Source organism: Aotus nancymaae, unplaced genomic scaffold (genome assembly GCF_030222135.1).
Source record: "Aotus nancymaae isolate 86718 unplaced genomic scaffold, 86718_ANA_hifiasm-v0.15.2.pri h1tg000007l, whole genome shotgun sequence".
Lineage (NCBI taxonomy): Eukaryota > Metazoa > Chordata > Mammalia > Primates > Aotidae > Aotus > Aotus nancymaae.
Window position 1 is genome coordinate 65,996,869 of NW_026988418.1, and position 22,137 is coordinate 66,019,005.

General features: G+C 46.2%; 1 protein-coding gene across 3 annotated transcripts in view; it reads right to left on the minus strand.

Annotated features, from left to right (window-relative positions):
* ELAPOR1 (endosome-lysosome associated apoptosis and autophagy regulator 1) overlaps positions 1–22,137 on the minus strand; it is an 87,030-nt gene that overhangs the window by 22,319 nt on the left and 42,574 nt on the right. For 2 of the 3 annotated variants that reach the window (XM_012468045.2, XM_012468043.2), the window contains exons 2-7: positions 15,884–16,004; positions 12,942–13,134; positions 7,972–8,119; positions 7,421–7,501; positions 6,783–6,888; positions 6,509–6,658 (exon numbers count right to left, since the gene is read on the minus strand). In XM_012468045.2, coding sequence (XP_012323468.2) covers positions 6,509–6,658; positions 6,783–6,888; positions 7,421–7,501; positions 7,972–8,119; positions 12,942–13,134; positions 15,884–16,004 — 799 coding nt within the window. The remainder of the gene's footprint in view (positions 1–6,508; positions 6,659–6,782; positions 6,889–7,420; positions 7,502–7,971; positions 8,120–12,941; positions 13,135–15,883; positions 16,005–22,137) is intronic. The other variant, XM_064372737.1, reaches the window with a different exon arrangement.

The following is a 22,137-nucleotide window of genomic DNA, read 5'->3' on the forward strand; positions in this document are numbered from 1 at the left end:
CAGGCGATCCTCCCGCCTCGGCCTCCCAAAGTGCTGGGATTACAGGCATGAGCCACCATGCCTGGCCTCTTTATTATTATTTTGTTATTGTCATTTTTTAGAGATAGAGTCTTGTTCTGTTGCCAAGGCTGTACTGCAGTGGTGCAATCTTAGCTCATTGCAACCTAGAATCCTGGGCTCAGGCAATCCTCCCGCCTCCCGCACTGGCCCGAACACTTTCTTTAACTCTTGAGTTGTACCTAATGAAAAATGTTTAACTGCTGGGCGCAGTGGCTCATGCCTGTAATCCCAGCACTTTAGGATCTCTTGAGCCCAGGAGTTCAAGACCAGCCTGGACAACATGGCAAGTCCTGTCTCTACCAAAAATACAAAAATTAGCCAGGCATGGTGGTGCAGGCCTATAGTCCCAGCTACTTGGAAACTGAGGTAAGAGAATCACTTGAGCCCAGGAGGTTGAGGCTGCAGTGAGCCATGATCATGTCATTGCATTCCAGCCTGGGTGATAGAGAGACCCTGTCCAAGAAGAAAAAGAAAGAAAGAAACAAAGGAAGGAAGGAAGGAAGGAAGAAAGAAAGAAAGAGGAAGGAAGGAAGGGAAAGAAAGGAAGGGAAAGGAAAGAAGGAAGGAAGGAAGGGAGGAGAGGAAAGGAAAGGAAGAATGCTATCAGTTTTATCCTCCTCTGCATGTTCTCCTTATGTCTATGTTAGCTCTACTTCAAACCTATGAATCTCTGAATAGCGAGAACTATTTCAATGAATCTCTATTAGTTTTTTTATTTTTTATCATCTTTCCATCACATGGTTTTGTTTTCTTTCTTGCTTTTCTTTTTTTTTTTTTTTTGGTAGAGGGTCTCGCTATGTTGCCCAAGATGGTCTTGAGCTCCTGGCTTCAACCAGTTCTCCCACCTCAGCTTCCTAAGTGCTGGGATTACAGGCATGAGCCATTGTGCCCAGTTTGACTCTCTCTTTCAAGCAGTGGATTTAACTTTTTTTAAATTTAGAAACTCTTCTGAAAGTTTGAAAAAAGAGAATGTTTCTCTCTACTTAGAAAACTATGCATAATTCATGTAAATAAAATTTTTTTTGAAAGTTTTCCAGGGAATTTACTTTCTCCAGAATAAAAACAACTACCTTATAAGGTGCACATTACAATACTGTTACTACTGCCACCACTACTTCTAACATGACTGGTGTGTCACCTGCAGATAAGCATTGAATAATAGTAAGACCTTCTCTCTCTTTCTATTGTCTGGCAGGCAGTATGGTATAGTGGAATGAAATTTTAAGCTAGACGGATAGGGGTTTGGATCCTGCTTCATCATTTAGCAGCTGTGTCACATTAGGCAAGTTACTTAACCTCTCTGAGCCTCAGCCTTCTCATCTGTAGAATAGGAATAATAATATATACGTTGCTGGAGCCAGCACATACCTGGCACATTGTAAGCAGATACTCACTAGATTGCAGTAACTATTACTACCTGCGTGTTAGGGAATTATTTTTATTTGGGAGTGGTTACAGGAGAGTTAATAAGGATTAAAAGTCTTTTCCCTCCCTTTCAGTTAAAGGCTTATTTCTCAACGGATTCCTTCTTTTTCTCCAGGTACCACCTGAGTTCCTGGATGAGAAAATCTCCTAATTGCAGCATTGTTGGCCTGCGCCAGAAAGTTCCCTCAACTGCGCGTCTGCATACCCCTTCCGTCTCTGTCTTATTAGGCTGGACGGGTGGGAGCTACTGGCTGAGAAACGGCTGGGGTCTTCTCAGCTCATTTACTTGGTTAACAAGCAGGAGGCCCAATTCAGCACAGAGGGACCAGGGACTCCTGCTTTTGACTGACTTGGCCAGGAAGAATGTGGGGGGAGAGGTTGAAAAAGTGGGGGAGATGCCAATTCCTGGATCTAATAAAGTACAAGTTGTGTGTTAGAAAATTCATTCTGCACCAAGACCTTTCTCTGCTTGTCAAATATTTGCTCAACCTGACATTTTAGCAAAAATGGCTCAGCTGTTTACACACTGACCCCTGTTAAGATGGTTTTAATAAATGATTAACCAAAATGCTGAAACCGACCTCCTTTCCCAGCTTGGGTTTCATCAAGGTGTTTAAGTTGGATGCCAGTCAAATTTGGAAGACAGGCCTCTGTGTTTGGTTGAGGGAGTGAAAAGTGCCTTAAGTAGGCTTGGCCCTGGGCAAAACTGTAAGAAGATAAAGTTTATCTCAGGGGCTCCAACTCCTCTTTCTGCACCTGCCTCCTCCTTTCATTACCCCTGCCACCCCAAGGAGTACAATGTTCTCAATGGGATGTTTTATCAAAGTAAAACATTTCTCCTGAGGGTTTCAGTACTGAATGGACTCGGGTGCAGCTCAGACAGCAGCTCATGCTCTTGTCAAGCTCCTCAATGTGGCTGAGCTTCCCTTTCTTCCTCAGTAAATGCAGAAATCACTCCCTCACTATGCTATAGGTAATAAGTGAGACCGTGATTTGTCAATTGGACAGCACAAGTGTCTTACGACTGTAACCTGTACTAGGAGTATTTTCTTTTCTTTAGAGTCAGGGTCTCACTCTGTCACCCAGGCTGGAGTTCAGTGGCACAATCAGCTCACTGCAGCCTCTACCTCCTGTGCTCAGGCAGTCCTCCCACCTCAGCCTCCTGAGTAGCTAGGACTACAGGTGCACATCGCCATACCCAGATAATTTTTTTAATTTTTGTAGAGACAGGGGTCTTGCTCTATTACCTAGACTGGTCTCAAACTCCTGGCCTCAAGCAATCCTCCTGCCTCAGCCTCCCAAAGTGTTAGGTGTAAGCCATAGCACTGGCCTATTTTCATCTTCTCTTTTCTTTTCTTTTTCTTTTCCTTTTCTTTTTTTTTTTTTTTTTGAGACAGAGTCTCACTCTGTCCCCAGGCTGGAATACAGTGGCATAATCTCTGCTGACTGCAAACTCTGACTCCCTGGTTCAAGCAATTCTCCTGCCTCAGCCTCCTGAGTAGCTGGGATTACAGGCATGCGCCACCATGCCCAGCTAATTTTTGTATTTTTAGTAGAGATGGGAGATCACCATGTTGGCCAGGATGGTCTCGATCTCCCGGCCTCATGATCCACCACCTTAGCCTCCCAAAGTGCTGGGATTACAGGCATTGAGCCACCGCGCCTGGCCCCCATTTTCACATTAAAAAGGAGTGTTGGGACAGGGCTTAAGGTAAAGGAATTAATAAAATTAGTACTTACTACATGCCAGGCCCCTTTCTAAATCCTTCACCTGTGTTAACAAATCCTCATAATAACACTATTAGGCAGATATAATTATTGTCATTTCCATTTTTTTTTAAGAGATTGGGTCCTGTTCTGACATCCAGGCTAGACTGCTCATGCCTATACTCCCAGCACTTTGGGAGGCCAAGGTGGGTGGATCATCTGAGGTCAGGAGTTTGAGACCAGCCTGGCCAACATGGTGAAACCCGTCTCTACTAAAAACACAAAAAATTAGCCAGGCATGGTGGCAGGCACCTGTAATCCCAGTTACTTGGGAGGCTGAGGCAGGAGAATCGCATGAACCCAGGAGGCGGAAGTTGCAGTGAGTCAAAATTGTGCCATTGCACTCCAGCCCGGGCAACAAGAGCAAAACTCTGTCTCAAAAAAAAAAAAAAAAAAATTCATGTCTCAGTCAATGGGGCACATTGAGAAATCAATGGCAGAAGGAAAATAGATTCCAATAATTCAGACTCCCAACATAATGCTTTCATAACAGCACTCTGGATAAAAATCAACTTACATAGAGTTGATCAAAACACTCCTATGCAGTTTTTCTAGAACCACCTTGCCATTCAAACCCTTGTCCAACTGCTGGACTAGAAAGGGCAACAGAGATTTAGGTTAACAAAGGTTGCTGTTGATAGAAGCAGAGTGGGGAAGAGGAATAAAAAATGCAAGTGGAAAAATAGGAATCTAGACTTATAGATAAAACCTTCCCCCAAGATCCAAAGATTCCTGTTTTTGTTGAAAACTGCACTCACTTGGCAAGATCTGTGTAGGTAACTACGACTTTTGTTTTAGGAATAGTGTAGAAACAAGCAATTCACAAGGTTAGTGGCTGGTCTTGGCTGAGCAAACACAATTCAACACCTGTGTGAAGTGTGGCATGTCTTTGTTGGGATGTGGGATCTGTCTGAGAAAGGGCCTTGTGCTGCGTTTACGTATGGTTCCGTGTAAGAAAGGAAAATAGAATAGTCGTGTTCCCAGGGGAAAAGATGGGACTGTTTCTCACTCTCTTCCTGTTTGTTTCAGAACCTGTCTTGGAGATTGGCCCTCATACCAATGTCTGGACTGCCGGAGCAGAAAGCCATCCGCAGGCACTGTCCATCTCACACCAGAGCCTCGATGCCCCCCGGAGCCCCCTCAAATGACCAGGTCCTTTTTCTCAAGTTGGAATGCTTTAGAAAGCTACCCTCGAGCAGGGCGCGGTGGCTCACGCCTGTAATCCCAGCACTTTGGGAGGCCGAGGCGGGTGGATCACGAGGTCAAGAGATCGAGACCATCCTGGTCAACATGGTGAAACCCCGTCTCTACTAAAAATACAAAAAATTAGCTGGGCATGGTGGTGCGTGCCTGTAATCCCAGCTACTCAGGAGGCTGAGGCAGGAGAATTGCCTGAACCCAGGAGGCGGAGGTTGCGGTGAGCCGAGATCGCGCCATTGCACTCCAGCCTGGGTAACAACAGCGAAACTCCACCTCAAAAAAAAAAAAAAAAGAAAAAAAGAAAGCTACCCTCAAACTGTAAAAACAGGCTGCTTCCAGCTGTCCCCTCACTTTCCCTCCAAGCAGTGGTTTTCAAATTGTGTTTCAAGGAACCCTAGATTTCCCAAAATACCTGATTTGCTGTCAGGCTGATAAAAGATCGTAATTTGCATATTTAGACCTTGTTATCAAAATGTTTGTGTTTATCAGTATAGGGTCACGGTTCTTACAAATTAACTTTGATAATAATTGTTATATGTCAAAATATATAAATGTATACCTTTTAAATCTACTGTATCTATTGTTTATATTATAATCTTTTTTTTTTTTTTTTTTTTTTTTGAGACTTGAGTCTCGCTCTGTCACCCAGACTGGAGTGCAGTGGTGTGATCTCAGTTCACTGTAAACTGCACCTCCCAGGTTCAAGTGATTCTCCAGCCTCAGCCTCCTGAGTAGCTGGGGTTACAGGCGCATGCCACCACGCCTGGCTAATTTTTGTATTTTTAGTAGAGATTGGGTTTTGCCAGGTTGGCTAGGCTGGTCTTGAACTCCTGACATCAAGTGATCCACCTGCCTCAGCCTCCCAAAGTGCTGGGATTACAGGCGCTAGCCACCACACCTGGCCTATATTATAATCTTATATAAGCTTTCATTTAAAATTTTACCACTTAAAAAAAAAAATGATTGAACCAGGCACAGTGGCTCATGTTGTAATCACAGCACTTTGGAAGGCCGAGGCAGGAGGATCACTTTGAGGGCAGGAGTTCAGGACCAGCCTGGGCAACACAGTGAGACCCTGTTTCTACAGCAAGAACGAAAAGATTACAACCTGTTTCCTTAGCTTTCCTAATCCCTCTAGCTCTGAGCTGCTTTTTCTTTTCGCCATGGCACCATGGCACTTTTTACATCCTCACATTCTATATAACTTATTATATATGGATCATCTATTTCTTTTTGTTTATTATCTCTCTTCATCCCACTGGAATGTAAACCCCATAAAAACAGGGACCTTTGTCTGTTTTGTTCACTGATGTACTCCAAGCACATAGAATAGGGCCTGGTGGATAGGAGAGGCTCAATAAATATTGATTGAATGATTTATTTTATTTTATTTTTACAGACAAGGTCTCACTCTGTCACCCAGGCTGTAGTGTGGTGGTGCGATCACGGCTCACTGAAGCCTCAACGTCCCAGTCCCAATTGATCTTCCCAGTTCGACTTCCCAAAGTGCTGGGATTATAGGCTCACAACTTGGGAGGCTGAGGCAAGAGGATCGCTTGAGCCCAGGAATTCAAGACCAGCATGGACAACTAGCAAAACCCCTGTCTCTATAAAAATGAAAATAAAAAGTTAGTTGGGTGTGGTGGGGCACACCTGTAGTCTTAGCTACTCAGGAGGCTGAAGTGGGAGGATTGCTTGACATGGGGAGTTTGAGGCTGCAGTGAGTCATGATTGTACCATTGCACTCCAGCCTGGGTGATAAAGTGAGACTCTGTCTCAAAAAAAAAATTGACAAAGTGATTAATGGATATATGGATTGGCAAGGGTATTCCAGGATCCAGAAAAGAAGGGTTTAAGAATTATCATCCTCAGTTGGCCAGAAGGGCGGCTCTATTCCCTGGTTTCTCCCTGTGTGTTTTGTTTTGATACTGAGTCTCGATACTTTGATAGTACCCTCTATCCCCAAACTCTCCCCACCCTCAGTTTTGATACTGAGTCTTTGATACTTTGATAGTACCCTCTATCCCCAAACTCTCCCCACCCTCAGGAGCGTCACCTGAGTATTTGTCAGGGTCACACTGGTGGCAAGAAGTTTCTCCTTTATTTGAGTAAGAGTTGGCCGGGCAAAGTTTGCAAAAAGAGGAGCCCTGCTTGTCTGCATACGTGCCGGGTTTGCAGGGGAAGCATTCTGAAGTGTAGGCCACACCTGGGGAGGAACAAGAGCGCAGAAAAGCAAAGATTCAGCCTGGAAACTGAGCTCCCTGGAGACTGCAAAGTCAACAGCCCAGGAAGTCAGTAACAGACCTCAGACCCAACCCCGCTCTCAGTACCTGTTATGGCGATGTTTCTCACCAGCACAGGCTTGGACACTTTGGACCATACTGAGAAGGCTGTGGTTCTCCAATAGAGGACATTATTGCCTCGATTTAGCTCCACCTAAAAATGACAAACAGAAACATTCATTCATCACAGAGAGAAAACCCATTCATCTGTTGGTATAGCCTCTTGTTGGGACGACTCCTCTTACTATCTGCATGGTAGTGCTTCTTTTGACCCTCTTCCTCAGCTCTGCCCTTCCTCCCAACTTAGCACAGTTCCTCTCTGTTTCTAAGCCTCCTGTTATAACCCTCCCAACGTGGAGCACATATACCATGAGCATCTCTTATGGTGAGTGACTGGCACTCCCTCATTCTGTGGTTTTGCAGGGGACAGCCCCCCTCCCCAGAAGATCCCAGTCTTAAAGCTGGAAAGCTGCTGGTCTTTGGAGTCAAGCCATAGGAGCGACAAGTCAGCTCACACCCACATCTATCAACGCTGGAGGTCAGTAACTACAGCATCTTCATCATATCACACTCCTGCCCTCCAAGGGCATTGGGGTAGAGGCTCAGACTGGGAGGAAGCACTCTCTGAGGGAAGGTCCTGGATCCCTTTTCTGGGATCTCTGGGAGAAGGCTGCTGTGATACTCACACTGTGGAATTCCCATCCTTTCTCTGTGGTCTTCATCCACCTGGAGTCATCTACATTGGGCTGGCACTGGTCATTCTGAACCTGACATAAAAGAATTTGGGACCTAGTCTCAGCTTTCCAAGGAAATGGATACCTTTCCCCACATTGCACCAGCCCTCCAGAGGGCCCTTCTTTATATGAGAAGAGTTGCCAATTTCCTTCAGGGACTGAGCTCAGGACACATGAGCCTCAAAGTAGGGCAGGAGCTAGTCACACACACAAAATGAGCGTGGACACCAAAGAAATAACTTGTCACTCAGATGTGCTGTTTTTATGTCTGAGCTGGATAAAACACCTAGAAATCTCCCAGACAGTTCTTCCCCCAAGAGTCCTTTCACTTTTGCCTTTTCTCCTCGCCTTCTGGGGCCTCAGCTCATTTTGCCCACGGCTCTCTCCAGAGGGAAAACAATGGTGATTTCCCAAGCAGGGCTATGCTCGTGATGGATTCCTCAAATGGATGGGAGCCCCAGAGAGTCTTTAGCTCCCATCCTCCACCTTGGCCAGGGGCTTACGAAAAATTCAAAGATGATGCTGGAGTCCGGGTAGTAGTATTCGAAGTTAACGGTGCCCGACTGCTTCAGGTTGACGGCATACATCAGTGTGGCTGTGCATTCGTCTGTGTTGGAGGCAATGTAGTCACCCCGGGGAACCCACTTGGACCTGTGAAGGAACAGGAACCAGGTTCACAGGCAGGAGCACAGCCCACCAGGCTTTGTGCCGTGTGTGGGTCTCATGTTCTGCTGGGTCTTTGGGAAATTTCAGGCTTGTAATTGAAGAACTGAAGCTTGGACCTGAAAATGCTCAGTGAAGAAAGACAAAAGAAGCTGTCAGGTAGGTCAAGGACCTGGAGTACAGTCGAGAAGAGGCACACAGGCGGGAAGACAAGCAGGCGTACCTCCACATCGTGCAGAACTACCTGGGATACAGGTGGCAGGTGAAGTGGGGGAGGGATAACTTTTTTTTTTTTTTTTGAGACAGAGTCTCGCTCTGTCTCCCAGGCTGGAGTGCAGTGGCATGGTCTCAGCTCACTTCAACCTCCACCTCCTCCCGGGTTCAAGTGATTCTCCTGCCTCAGCCTCCCGAGTAGCTAGGATTACAGGCATGTGCCACCACACCCAGCTAATTTATATATATATATATTTTTTAGTAGAGATGGGGTTTCACCATGTTAGCCAGGCTGGTCTCGAACTCCTGACCTCAAGTGATCTGCCCACCTCGGCCTCCCAAAGGGCTGGGATTACAGGTGTGAGCCATTGCGCCCGGTCGGAGAGGGATAACATTTATTGGTTGCTTACTACCTTCCAGGTATTGAAGCATGTGCTTTATATTCATGATTTCTTTTCATCAGTAAGAGGAAATGTTTTTTCTGTTTAAGAGATGATGAAACTTGGGCTTGGAGAGTGCCAAGCCCAATATTACAAAGCCAGCACATGGCAGGGCTGAGATCAGGGCTGCCTAGCTCTAAGCTGTCAAATAACTCAGTAGACATAGTTATTCTTCAGAACTCAGACATCCACCCAGTCTAGTCCAACTGTTTTTCCAGAAATGTCCACTATAAGATGCTACATGTAAATTGTTTTTATGGAAAGGGGAGGGCCAGAGAACCCCAGAGACTGCCAACCTAGTCATGTGTTTTGTCTCCTAAATATGTGTTCACTCTATTCACCCTGTCCACAGGCTGTCCCTTTGCTCACCACCACACCATCTATGAACCAACCCCCAAACTTGTCTCCCTGAAGCCAGTCCAACATCCTCCAAGCCCTATCCACGCTGCAGTCCAGTGGACAGATTCTCCAGAACAGACGTCTGACCGTGACACTCCCTTGCTTAGAATTAAAACCCCTGCTGGGCGCGGTGGCTCACACCTGTAATCCCAGCACTTAGGGAGGCTGAGGCGGGTGAATCACCTGAGGTCAGGAGTTCAAGACCAGACTGACCAACCTGGTGAAACCCTGTCTCTACTAAAAATACAAAAATTAGCTGGGCGTGGTGGCACAGGCCTGTAATCCCAGCTACTCAGAAGGCCGAGGCAGGAGAATCGCTTGAACCTGGGAGGCAGAGGTTGCAGTGAGCCGAGATGGCACCATTGCACTGCAGCTGGGCGAAAGAGTGAGACTCCATCTCAAAATATTAGTAATAATAATAATAATAATGGCCAATTAAAGGAACCTGAGATTAGTCCACAGATTTCCCCCACGTTTCCCAGAATAACATGGTTATTTCTAGCTCTTCGACAGTGTTATTCTCAAAACAAAAACATATAACATGAGCTCATCCAAAATATCTCAGCTAACCTAACAGCATTGATTTCTCCTTGTTGAAAGAGATAACCTTTAATGCTGATGTGCTCCACGACATCAGCTATAAATAACTCCTGAAGTTTGATGAATAATTAAAAAGATGCCATAAGTGGGTTACATTTGCAAAATGCGTCACAATTCTGATTTTTGTCAGCGTTGCCCCTGGTGAAGACATTTCATGTTCAATAAGAACAACATGTTTTGATTGATTTCTAGTGTCAGGTATCTCTCTAAATTCTTTACAAGTATCATCTCATTTAATCCTTACCTCAACCTATAAGAGTACTATGTTTATCATCATTCATCATTTTCAGGTTGAAGAAACTAAAGCCCAGAGGTGGTTAGGAAACTTACCCTAGGTGTTCAAATGTCCCAAGGTGGGGAAGGAGTGTGGTTGGGACACAGCAAGCGAAAACAGACAGTCCTAGGGAAAGGCTGAGGAAATGGGCAGACGGCAGAGGGCAGGGCAGCAGGGCCCTGGAGGCCGTGGGAAGGGACTTTATCCCAAGAGCAATTGGTAGCCATTGAATCTAGAGTTTTGAGCAGGAAAGTACTGTGACTGGATTTAACACGATGAGGCTGGGTGCAGTGGCTCACACCTGTAATCCCAGCACTTTGGTAGCCTGAGGTGGAAGGATCATTTGATCCCAGGAGTTTGAGACCAACTTGGGCAACATAGTAAGACCCTGTCTCTACAAAAAATAAGAAGTTAGTCAGGTGTGGTGGCGTGTGCCGGAAGTCCCAGCTATGCGGGAGGTTGAGGTGGTAGGATGGCTTCAGCCCGGGGAGGTTGAGGCTGCAGTGAGCTGTGATTGCACCTTTGTGCTCCAGCCTGGGTGACAGTGAGACTTTGTCTCTTAAAAAAAAAAAAAGAAAGAAAAGAAGAAAGATGAATCTAGCTGCTGAGTAGACAGGCCTGGAGGAGGCTGGGAATGGAAGCAGGAGACCAGCTTTGAGGCTCCTGAGGCAGGACAGGCAGGATTTGGGTAGCCGCACAGCTGAACAGGAAAGCCAAATCCCTGCGCTCTAGGTAGCAGCTCAATTATTGCCTTTCTGAGGGATGATGGGGAAACCACAAAAACCTCTCCAGATGGCCATTTCCTCTCTATTGAGGGAGAAATATCCTCTCCCTCCCTCCCTCCCTCCTTCCCAGTGATGTCGTGGGATGCCTTAAGATGCAGGCCCTGATATAGTCCGTGCTGTGGAAATACAAGTTATTATTAACCCACCCACATCCTGCCTCACTGAGAGAGAATGATTTCTGGACTCTCGGTGCAGTCCCCAGAGAGAGATGAAATCCTTCCTTTACGTGGTTAGGAATTGACTGAGCCAGGTCCGCCCCTTATCCAGGGCCTAATGACATTCTCCATTAGGACTCAAACGAGGGTTGGTTGTCTTAACCCACACCTTCGAGTTCCTTCCAGCTTTAAAGCTCTCTAGCTTTATCTCTGCATCCAGTATTGTCATGTTAATGAATTTGACACATCAAATTGAACTCTAAATTAACATCAAAATTGGACTACAGATTAAATAGCTACTGCTTGGCTCAGACAAGATTGAAGTATAGGAATGGGAGACATTGCTCCCAGTTTTAGAAATCCAAGTGTAATACAATTATTGAGTCCTTATTCATTTGATTGTTTGGGTATCAGAGAAACTTTCATTTGCTTTCCTCCTGTAGTTGCTGTCAATATTTAATAAGGAACAATACAACTGCCTTTCACATCCTCATATCCCCCCACTTTCACTCCCTAGGACCCAACATTGCCTTGCCCGTAATAAATGCTATTTGAAGGTGGCATCATGAGGCAGTGGAAACTCGGGCTTGAATTTCAATCTCGCCAGCTGTAAGCCGGATAACAAAGGGCAGGTCATAACCTTGCTAAGCCTCCAGTTCCTCGTCTCTGTAATAGAAATAGTAATGCCTGTTTCACAGGGTTCTTGTGGGAATTAGAGAAAATAATATATGTAAAGCATCCAGAATAGTGCCTGGCCTATAAAAGGCATATCTGAAATAAATACCCAGTTCTCCAAGCACGCTGGGCTGAGCTTTTCAAGAAAATGTTCTAGTCATTGGGATCTCACAGCATCTGGAAGATTTCAGCCAGCACTGAGCAAAGGCTAGGCAGAATCAGTTTTAGAAGTTAGCACCCCGGGTGGCTTCCGCCTGTAATCCCAGCACTTTGGAAGGCTGAGACAGGTGGATCACCTGAAGTCAGGAGTTCGAGACCAGCCTGGCCAACATGGTGAAACCCTATCTCTACTTTAAAAATACAAAAAAAAAAAAAAAAATAGCCAGGCGTGGTGGCACACACCTGTAATTCCAGCTACTCGGGAAGCTGAGGAAGGAGAATCGCTTGAACCTGGGAGCTGGGGTTGCAATGAGCCGAGATCACTCCACGGCACTCCAGCCTCAGTGTCAGAGTGAGACTCTGTCTCAAAAAACAAAAAAGAAGTTAGCATCCAAGCTGGGAAGATACCCCAGCTTTGCATATTGTGCTCCAATCAAGCTGCGAAAGTATATTGGCTGATCCGAAATTCTGTGTTGGAAATCCAGTTTTGGGTTTGTTTGTTTTTTGGTTTTTATTGAGACAGGGTCTTGCTCTGTTATCCAGGGGTACAGTGGTATGATCACAGCTCACTTTAACGGTGAACTCCTGGGCTCAAGCTAGCCTTTTGCCTCAGCCTCCTGAGTTGCTGGGGCTACAGACATGCACCACCACACCTGGCAAAATTTTTAAACTTTTTGTAGAGACAGGAGTCTCGCTATGTTGCCCGGGTTGGTCTCAAACTCTTGACCTCGGGCAATCCTCCCATATCAGCCTCTTAAAGTACTGGGATTACAGGAGTGAGCCACTGTGCCCAGCTCCAGTTGGGTTTTGTTTTAAATAGACTGGGCCGTGTAAGCCTTGTCCCCCTTGTCCACTCTCTTATTTCCCATGTTTCTTACCTCCCACAAATGCCTGTGTGTCACTGGTAAGTGTAAATCAACGAGTGGGCCAGGCAGAGTCATATCCACTGCTCCTGTGGGCACAGCTGCAGGCCTCACCCTGGCAGCCCGGCTGCCTCTTCCTTCCGTCCTCCCTGCCCAGCCTGAGGGGCAGTGAAAGAGGCTGTCCAGCGTACCCTGCAGCCTCTTTCCCAGTGGGCTGGGGGCGGGGTGGGGGTGTGTGCAAACTCACGAAGTGCAGTTCTCGGTGGACTCAGCGGCACTGTCATCCATCTCCATGTTGGCTGAGAGGCTGGCAAAGCCATGGGGCAGCTCATCCCACTCATCGAACCGAATGCCTGTGCCCAGGGAGTAGCGGCCCTCAGCGCACGGCTTACACGACTGGTCCTTCATATCCAGAAACTCCCCGGCATTGCAAGAGAAGGCTGGAAAACAGGGCAGAGACAAGGCAGGACAGTGAGGTCACTGCAGCCCCAGAAGTGGACGGGCTGTGAGCAGCTGAAGGAGGAGCGCAGGGCTGGGATCTGAGTTTGACCCACTAAGATTCAGGGCCGTGGCATTTACTGTGTGATTTTGTTTTTCTTTAAAAAAAAATTTTTTTTTTCAACAGTGATATTCCTTGCTATGTGTGATTCTATTTGTATGGAATGGCCAAAAGAGGCAGAGCCATAGAGACAGAAAGTAAATTTGGGGTTGCCAGGGGCTGTGGGGAGGGGCCTGGGGAGCAATTGCTATAATATGAGGTTTCTTTGTAGGATGATTAAAATGTGAAATTAGAGTGATGACGGTTGCGTGAATATTCAAAAAGCCACTGAATTTTATCCTTAAAGGAGTGAATTTCATGGCATGTAAATTATATACAAATAAAGCTGTTATTTTAAAAAGATCTAGGGCCATGGATGCTCTGCCTTGCTGTGGGACTTTGGGCTTGTCCCTGGCACTCCTGTTTCCTTTGGGGAGGCGCCCTGACAATTCTGAGAGCTCTCCAGTGAAAAGGATGCCAAGATCTCTTGTGCTGACCCCTTTGAATGACACATGACCATTCAACCTTGAATTTCTCCCTTGAGCCTCTGGCCTCTGCCTTTCTGGTGCTGCCACCATGCTAGGTGGGATTTTCATTACCTGTTAACTCAGCCATTGCAACATCCTTCTAACTAGCTTCTTATTCTTATTTCTGATCATTCTGTGGTCAGAGGTACCTTTCTAATACACTGGTATGATCAGGCACAGTGGCTAATGCCTGTAAACCCAACACTTTGAGAGACCAAGGCAGTAGGATCACTTGAGCCCAGGAGTTTGAGGCCAACCTGGACAACATAGTGAGACCCTGTCACTATAAAAAATTTTTTAAAAATTAGCTGGGAGTGATGGTGTGTGCCTGTAGTCCTAGCTACTCAGGAGGCTGAAGTGGGAGTATTGCTTGAGCCCAGGAAGTCAAGGCTGCAGAGAGCTATGATTGCACCATGGTACTTCAGCCTAGGAAACAGAGTGAGACCTTGTCTTTTAAAAAATAAAAACTAAAACACATATGTTCTATTATTCTCCTTATTTAAAAAATAAACAGCCACTCTCTTTTGGTTCTAGAATTATGCTCTTGGCCTGGCATTCAAAGTTTTCCACAATTTCCCTCCAGCCTAACTTTCCAGCTTGACCTCCCACGACAGATCTTTCTCCACCTCAACCCCATCCATCACCTTCTCCGTGTTGCCTCTATCCTGGACCACAAGCTCTTCTTCAAATGTGTCACTGTTCATCCACGTCTAAACTTTTGCTCAAGCGGTCCTCCCAGCTATGCCTAATCCCTAAATATTCATAACGCTCATTCTTTCTCATATCATATATGTCTGCCACCCACTAGGCTCTGTTTCCCTCCGGGGATGGCTGGCTCAGTGACTGGCACAGACTGGGAGCTTCATGAATGTTTCCGAAACAATGAGTGGATGAACGGAAGTCTGCACTTTCCAGCACCCTAAGCTTCTAAAGTAGGGACTGTGCTTTATTTGTCTTTGCAGTTCACACTGCATGTGCACATCATGGTGCTTACACATAGTGGGACTCACTAAAGTCAGCAGAGCTCACTGAAAATGGCTCATTTGTTTCCACTAGTCAGTCACACCTCAGTTCTTTCTTTTTGAGACAGAGTGTTCCTCTGTCACCCAGGCTGGAGTGCAGTGGCACGAACTTGGCTCACCACAACCTCTGCCTCCTGGGTTCAAACAATTCTCCTGCTTCAAGCCTCCTGAGTAGCTGGGATTACAGGTGCATGCCACCACGCCCAGCTGATTTTTTTATTTTTAGTACAGATGGGGTTTCACCATGTTGGTCAGGCTGGTCTCAAACTCCTGACCTCGTGATCTGCCTGACTCGGCCTCCTAAAGTGCTGGGATTACAGGCGTGAGCCACCGCACCTGGCTAACACCTCAGTTCTGCTCAGATCTCAGCAATATCCAGTCATTAATTTAACAAGTATTTATTTGCTCCCTTACTCAACCAGGCACTGTACTAAGCTGATTTTAGAATATAAATGTCTTCAAACTCCTTTCCAACTCTTCAAATAATTTCTTAAATCTACTGCCTGGTTTTTATTGTTATTCCCTTTGCATTCCTAAAAGAAGAATGCAGGGGAATAGCTCCCAACTGTAGAAAAGTTGTGACTGCAGAGTCACAGAGGCGGGCGCTGGGGCTGCGGCAAGTCACTGCCTTTCCGTTTGCACAATCAGATGGAAGATTCCTGTCCCCTGAAGTGATGCCTGTAGCATGTTAAAGGATGTCTCTGCAGAAACTTAGCCTCTCTGACTTCCTTTTTAAGAACAAAAGCAAATCTCAATCTTCCCTAATGACTGATTGCGGCTGGTGAGTGAGTGTAGATTGGAGAGACATACACAGGCAAAAAAGAAAATGTATGCAAACAGAAAAGAATATCTGAGTGCACACAGCTGGCATTGCTTACGCCGTATCCATTGATGGGATTTAAATTCCTTTTAAAAATGAAAGCAAATTCAGATATCCAGTTTGCATTCATGAAGCACTTCTGCACAAAATCTCATAAGGGACAGGGAAAGATCTGATTAATGCAGCTGCTCTGCCAGGAAGGGCCTAAAGTGGATGGCAGGAGACTTAGGGGAGAGACCAAAGCTGAGTGACAGGGAGGCCCTGAGCAGGACAGCTGCTTACAGCACTCGGTGCCCTTGACGGGGTCGGGCAGGCTGGTGCACAGGCCCGGGGTATGCGGCACGGCGACCCTCCACCTGGAACCCGTGCTGTCACACGCGGTGTACTCATAGTGGTACTCAGACTGCAGGGGAGAGAACAGTGGGCAAAATGTGCATTAGCAGCGATCAGACGTTAACAGCTTCCCACCCACTTCCTGCCCAGCACCACGGCTACTAACGCTCATCCTCTCAGAAATGGGCCCTGGGACCCCTGGCAGGGAGCTGCTGCTGATGAAGCGAGTGCAAGAACTACAATAATTTGGATCCTTCCTTTCCACCCAGCCATGGTCTAGTCCCTAGAAATACATCCTTGTGGGTAACCCTCTTTGTTGTTATGTTTAAGTAGTGTCCTTATGGAGCAGAGGAATGTGGGAAGGTAACTAAGGAACAGGCTAGAAATAGGTGGAGTTTTTCTTATCTCAAAGTGTAGAATTTATGAACGAGGACATTCTAAATGGAAGGATGTTCTAAATGGAAACCTTGGTCCACCAAAAATGTACAAGGACTCATCACAGAAATGGTATTTCTATTTCTCTGTGTTTCTTTTTCCTTTCTTTCTTTCCTTTTTTTTTTCTTTAAGACAGAGTTTCATACTGTCACACAGGCTGGAGTGCAGTGGTGGGATCTTGGCTCACTGCAGCCTCTGCCTCCCGGGTTCAAGTGATTCTCCCGCCTCAGCCTCCCGAGTAGCTGGGATTACAGGCACCCACCACCACACCCAGCTAATTTTTTGTATTTTTAGTAGAGATGGGGTTTCACTGTGTTGGCCAGGCTGGTTTCCAACTCCTGACGTCGTGATTCACTGGCCTCGGGCTCCCAAAGTGCTGGGATTACAGGCATGAGCCACCGTGCCTGGGCTCCCTGTGCTTCTTATGGGTTCCTTTCGTATCAGAAAGACTATGAATTCCCAATTACATTTTATGAAAATACCATCTGGCCGAGGCAGGCGATGCGCCCTCACGTGAGCCTGTCCATTCCTAATTGGTCTGTGCAATGGGAAACTCAGTTTGTTTTACCTGAGCTAAAAATCAATGGAATAACAACAAAACAACCAAATCAGCATCAAATAAAACAACAGTAAACTTTCGCTCAGAAGAAAGAAAACACAACTGATGCGCCAAATGCGCTTAAGCATGTCTTCCTCCTTAAAATCTGGTAATAAACAACAGACCATGGAATTAGTGATGACTTTGCCTCTGACAAGTATTTTACAATCTGCACTTAACTAAAACCATATTCAAGCTCAGAGGTACTTTGTATTACTATATCCATAAGAAAAATGGAATTAATGTCCCCCTTTAGCCCACATGAAAGCATGATTGCATAACATGTATAACATCAAGGAGCTGAGACTAAAAATAAGACAGTTTTGAAGTTTCCAGCGGGGCACAGTGGCTCACACCTGAATCCTAGCACTTTGGGAGGCCGAGGCAGGTAAATCAAGAGGTCGGGAGTTCAAGACCAGCCTGGCCAAGATGGTGAAACCCTGTCTCTATTAAAAATACAAAAGTTAGCTGGGTGTGGTGGTGGGTCCCTGTAATTCCAGCTAATTGGGAGGCTGAGGCAGGAGGATTGCTTGAACCTGGGAGGCAAAGGCTGCAGTGAGCAGAGATCATGCCACTGCATTCCATCCTGGGCAACACAGGGAGACTCTGTCTCAAAAAAAAAAAAATGGTGTCTTAGAAGCAGTGGCGTTTCACACTTGTTGCAATACGGTAAAGAAGTAGTTTCTTTTCTTTCGTTCTTACAGAGTAAGTGACAGGCTCTTACTCTGTCACTCAGGCTGGAGTGCAGTGGCGTTATCATGGCTTACTGTAACCTTGACTTCTTAGGCTCAAATGATCCTCCGATCTCAGCTTCCCAAGTAGCTGAGACTACAGGTGCCACCACATGCACCACCATGTCCAGCCAAGAGATTAACTTTTAACCAGAATCTTTGGCTTTGGATGTAGATGTCAATATCATCTAGAAAAGAAAGAACATCAGGATGGAAATTCTTTGTGCCTTTGGGCTACCATCTCTCTGGGTCTATTTTTCCTAATAATTCTTGTCTTTCCTTCATCTCAGAGGACTCTGAAGATAAATAGGGCAGCCACACATATCTGATGTCAATCCACTTCTAAAAATGATACTCTGAAAAGGATTTTGCTGCAAGAATGAGGGGTAAAATCCTCTGTGTGTAAATTAAATGGAGAATGGAGCGAGCAAGGCAGAAAGGACCGTGTTGTGCTTGTGAACATAATCATGCTGGTCTTTTGTGCAGTGTGTTCAGTTCCCAAATACCATCTTGTCTGATCTTCACAACTCCCTGTAAGGCAAGTAGAGCAGGGGCTGTTTTCTTCATTGTACAGATGACAAAACAGACACTCAGTGGGGTGATAGCTTGTCCAGGGTCACTCAGTCTATAAGCCACTGAGCTAGAAACCAGGCCTTCCCACCAGCAATCCTCTTCCACCCTTATAGACTCTGACCAAACACAAACTCACACAGGGCCAAATTTAACAACCAAATCTAAAAATTAAATATTATAGTATTGGTTGTCTGCCAGCAGCTAGGCTCACTTCTGAAGCCTGAGAATTGGTGTTAAAATATCTAATCTGTTCTAAGATCATTTCAGTTCATTCTCACTGCATTTGGCCTCTTGGAGGCACCCATTACTTCTCTTTTTTATTTTATTTTATATTTTAAGAGACTGGGACTCACTATGTTGCCCAGGCTGGAGTGCAGTGGCTATTCACAGGCGCGATCCCACGACTGATCAGCATGGGAGTTTTGACCTGCTCCGTTTCCGAGCTGGAATGGTTCACCCCTCCTTAGGTAACCTGGTGGCCCCCCGCTTCCAGGAGATGACCATACTGATGCCAAACTTAGTGTGCACAGCCGATTGGCATAGCGCACCACAGCCCAGAACTCCTGGGCTCAAGAGATCCTCCCATCTCAGCCTCCAGAGTAGCTGGGACTATGGGCACGCGTCACTATGCCCAGCTACTTTTCATCATCTTTCATTTGATGTCCCCTGAGTCCCACCCAGGTGGAAGGTTTGCTGAGAAAATGGTGGTTCCAAGCCTTAGAAAATTTCCCTTTCAATATGTGCTCATTTACTTCATGCCACTTGGGGATATTTACGTCATTCAAGGTGGCTGGCTCTAATACACCTCTTTCAAATCTAAACTTTAATTTGAGATTACACCATTCAAGACATAAGTTTAGGGCTGGGCACGATGGCTCATACCTGTAATCCCAGTACTTTGGGAGGCTTTGGTGGGTGGATCATCTGAGGTCAGGAGTTCGAGACCAGGCTGGCCAACATGGTGCAACCCTGTCTCTTCTAAAAATACAAAAATTAGCTGGGTATGGTGGCACGTGCCTGTAATCCCAGCTACTCAGAAGGCTGTGGCAAGAGAATCGCTTGAACCTGGGGGTGGGGGGCAGGGAAGGGGTGGAAGTTGTAGTGAGCTGAGATGGTGCTGCTTCACTCCAGCCTGGGCGAAAAAGCGAGACTCTGTCTCAAAAAAAATTAAAAAAAAAAGACATAAGCTTAGAGAGAATTACATCAAAGATAGAACTGGCAGGACTCCTCAATTATATTCAATGTTCTGTGAACACATCAATTCCCTGACAGTACCTCAGTTTACTCTGTGATCTGTCTAAAAGTATATAGTCTGCATAAAGTACAGGTTTGCAAAGGGGCACATAAATACATTCAGTATATACATCCAGCACGCAACTCCTTCTTCTCCCCGTGCACAATTCTATGACGCACACCCAAATTATACTGCTAAATGGGACACAGCAGGCAGTGGGTGCTGCCTGTTCATCAGGGAAATAAAGGGAGGCTTTAGAAAGGAGGGGGTGGAGACCTTTAGTTAGTGCATCCTTCTCTAGTATTGCCCAACCATGTAACACTCCTGGGCACATGAGAAGGAAGAGCAAAAATCCTGAAAGTGGAATATGCTTTGCTGGTATTGACTTATCTGTCGGTTACACTGAAGCTCCAGAAGAATGCACTCAGGTTCACAATATTTTTAGTCCTTACTGTCTAGCTATTGAACTGCTGAAATGACCAAAAAAATAATAAGACTGTCAAGTCAGGATGGTACCTGGCTGGAAATCTGTCCTTCCTTCTACCTTCCCACCACTTACAAGCCAGGCACAGTGGCTCATGCCTGTAATCCCAACACTTTGGGAGGTCGAGGCAGGTGAATTAATTGAGGTCAGGAATTTGAGACCAGCCTGGCCAACATGGTGAAACCCTGTCTCTACTAAAAATAAAAAAATTCACCCGGCGTGGTGGCACGTGCCTGTAGTCCCAGATATTCAGGAGGCCAAGGTGGCAGGATCGTCTGAGCCCAGGAGTGCAGTGAGCCATGATTGTGCCACTACATTCCAGCCCAGATGACAGAGTGAGACCCTGTCTCAAATTAAGAAAAGGAACTGTTCAGAGACTAGAGATTGGTGGTAATCTATGGGTTAGATGCTAGAGCTGTACTTCATTACCATCCACTGTGGAAGATGGATAAAGTTTAAGCTGATTAGCTGATGGCACAGATGTGGTCCACAATTCAGGTGGTAGGAGGGTCCCAGGGACTGGGTCAGCCTCTTTCGTGAGCCCTAAATAAATTGGCAAATTAGAAGTGATCCCACCACCCCTTCCCACATGGTGCTCGACTTCCCTAAGCTATAGCTGCCTCATTGAAAAATGGGGATCTACAAACCCCTGCATCATAGAGGGGCCGGGCTGCAGTACACAGTTATGCAGGCTATTCATAAGGTTACCTAGCTCAGGGCATGAGTGGAGGGTAAAATCTAGCTCAAGCCTTGCATGTTAGGTGGTACCCCCTATTTAGGGGTTGCATCTGCCCAGAGAGGGAGTGCCTTTTTCCCATGTGCAATAGGGCCCTCTGTGAGCATGATTAAGACGACGTAGGTCAAGCACTTGACACAGTAGTTTCCCAATCTCCAAAACAATCCAGTGGTAAATTATTTTACCATTTTACAGATGAGAACATTGAGGTGTTGAGCGGCGAAGTCACTAGCCCAAAGCCACACAGCCAGGAATTGCCAAACCAGGATTGGACCCAGGCTACCTGAGTCCAGAGTCTGTTTGCAAGGCTGCTGGTGTTTGAGGGCAGTCTGTTGTAGGTTCCTATCACAAAGTGCATCTGGGGTCAGCAATGGCTCTCAAGCTGCTAAAAACTTTGCAAGGAAATCCAAGTGCATAAAAAACTTTGCAAACAGGCCAGGTGCAATGGCTCACGCCAGTGGCTCAGCACTTTGGGAGGCCAAGGTGGGCGTATCACGAGGTCAGGAGATCGAGACCATCCTGGCCACCATGGTGAAACCCTGTCTCTACTAAAAATACAAAAAATTAGCTGGGCGTGGTGGCGCATGCCTGTAGTCCCAGCTACTCAGGAGGCTGAGGTAGGAGAATAGCTTGAACCCGGGAGGTGGAGGTTGCGGTGAGCCAAGACCGTGCCATCACACTCCAGCCTGGGTGAAAGAGTGAGACTCCATCTTCAAAAAACAAAAAACACAACTTTGCAAACAAGGCCCAAGGGAGCCTAGTCCAAAGGTGTGTGCCATGGATAAGTGGAAGGGCATTTTGAACCTTGTTGGAGGTTCAACAAAGACATCTATTGTTTGTGACTGCCCGGTATCCACCCCGCTTCTTCTGATAGCAGCGCCTCTCTAGGAGGAACTATTGCCTCCATATTATATACAGACTTGATAGAATTGTCAGGTGGGGTGGCCCACCCTCCTCTGCCATGGATGGACACATGACCCACACTAGGCCAATCAGGTGCTCTCTGCAGATAAATAGGAGATGGGATGAGGGGGAAGAAGACATTTAGCCACTGAGTGGGACCTCAGGTGGGTTGGAACTGAGGGAGGAAAGTGGGGCATCTGGGGATAAGGCCCTTCCTCACTTCCCAGTTCTACTTAGGGCTGGTCTTGGTGCCCCCAATCAAAATCCACACAATAAAAAACGTAACAACTATGCCACGTAAAATAAGCCAGTCACAGAAAGACAAATACCGTATGATTCTACTTACACAAGACACGGAGTAGTCAAATTCAGAGAGACAGAAAGAATGGTGTCTGTCAGGGGCTGGGGAGCAGGATGGGGAGTTACTGTTTGATGAATACGGCATTTCAGTTTTGTAAGACAGAGTTCTGTGGATAATGACGATGGTGGTGCCGATGTAGCACAACAAT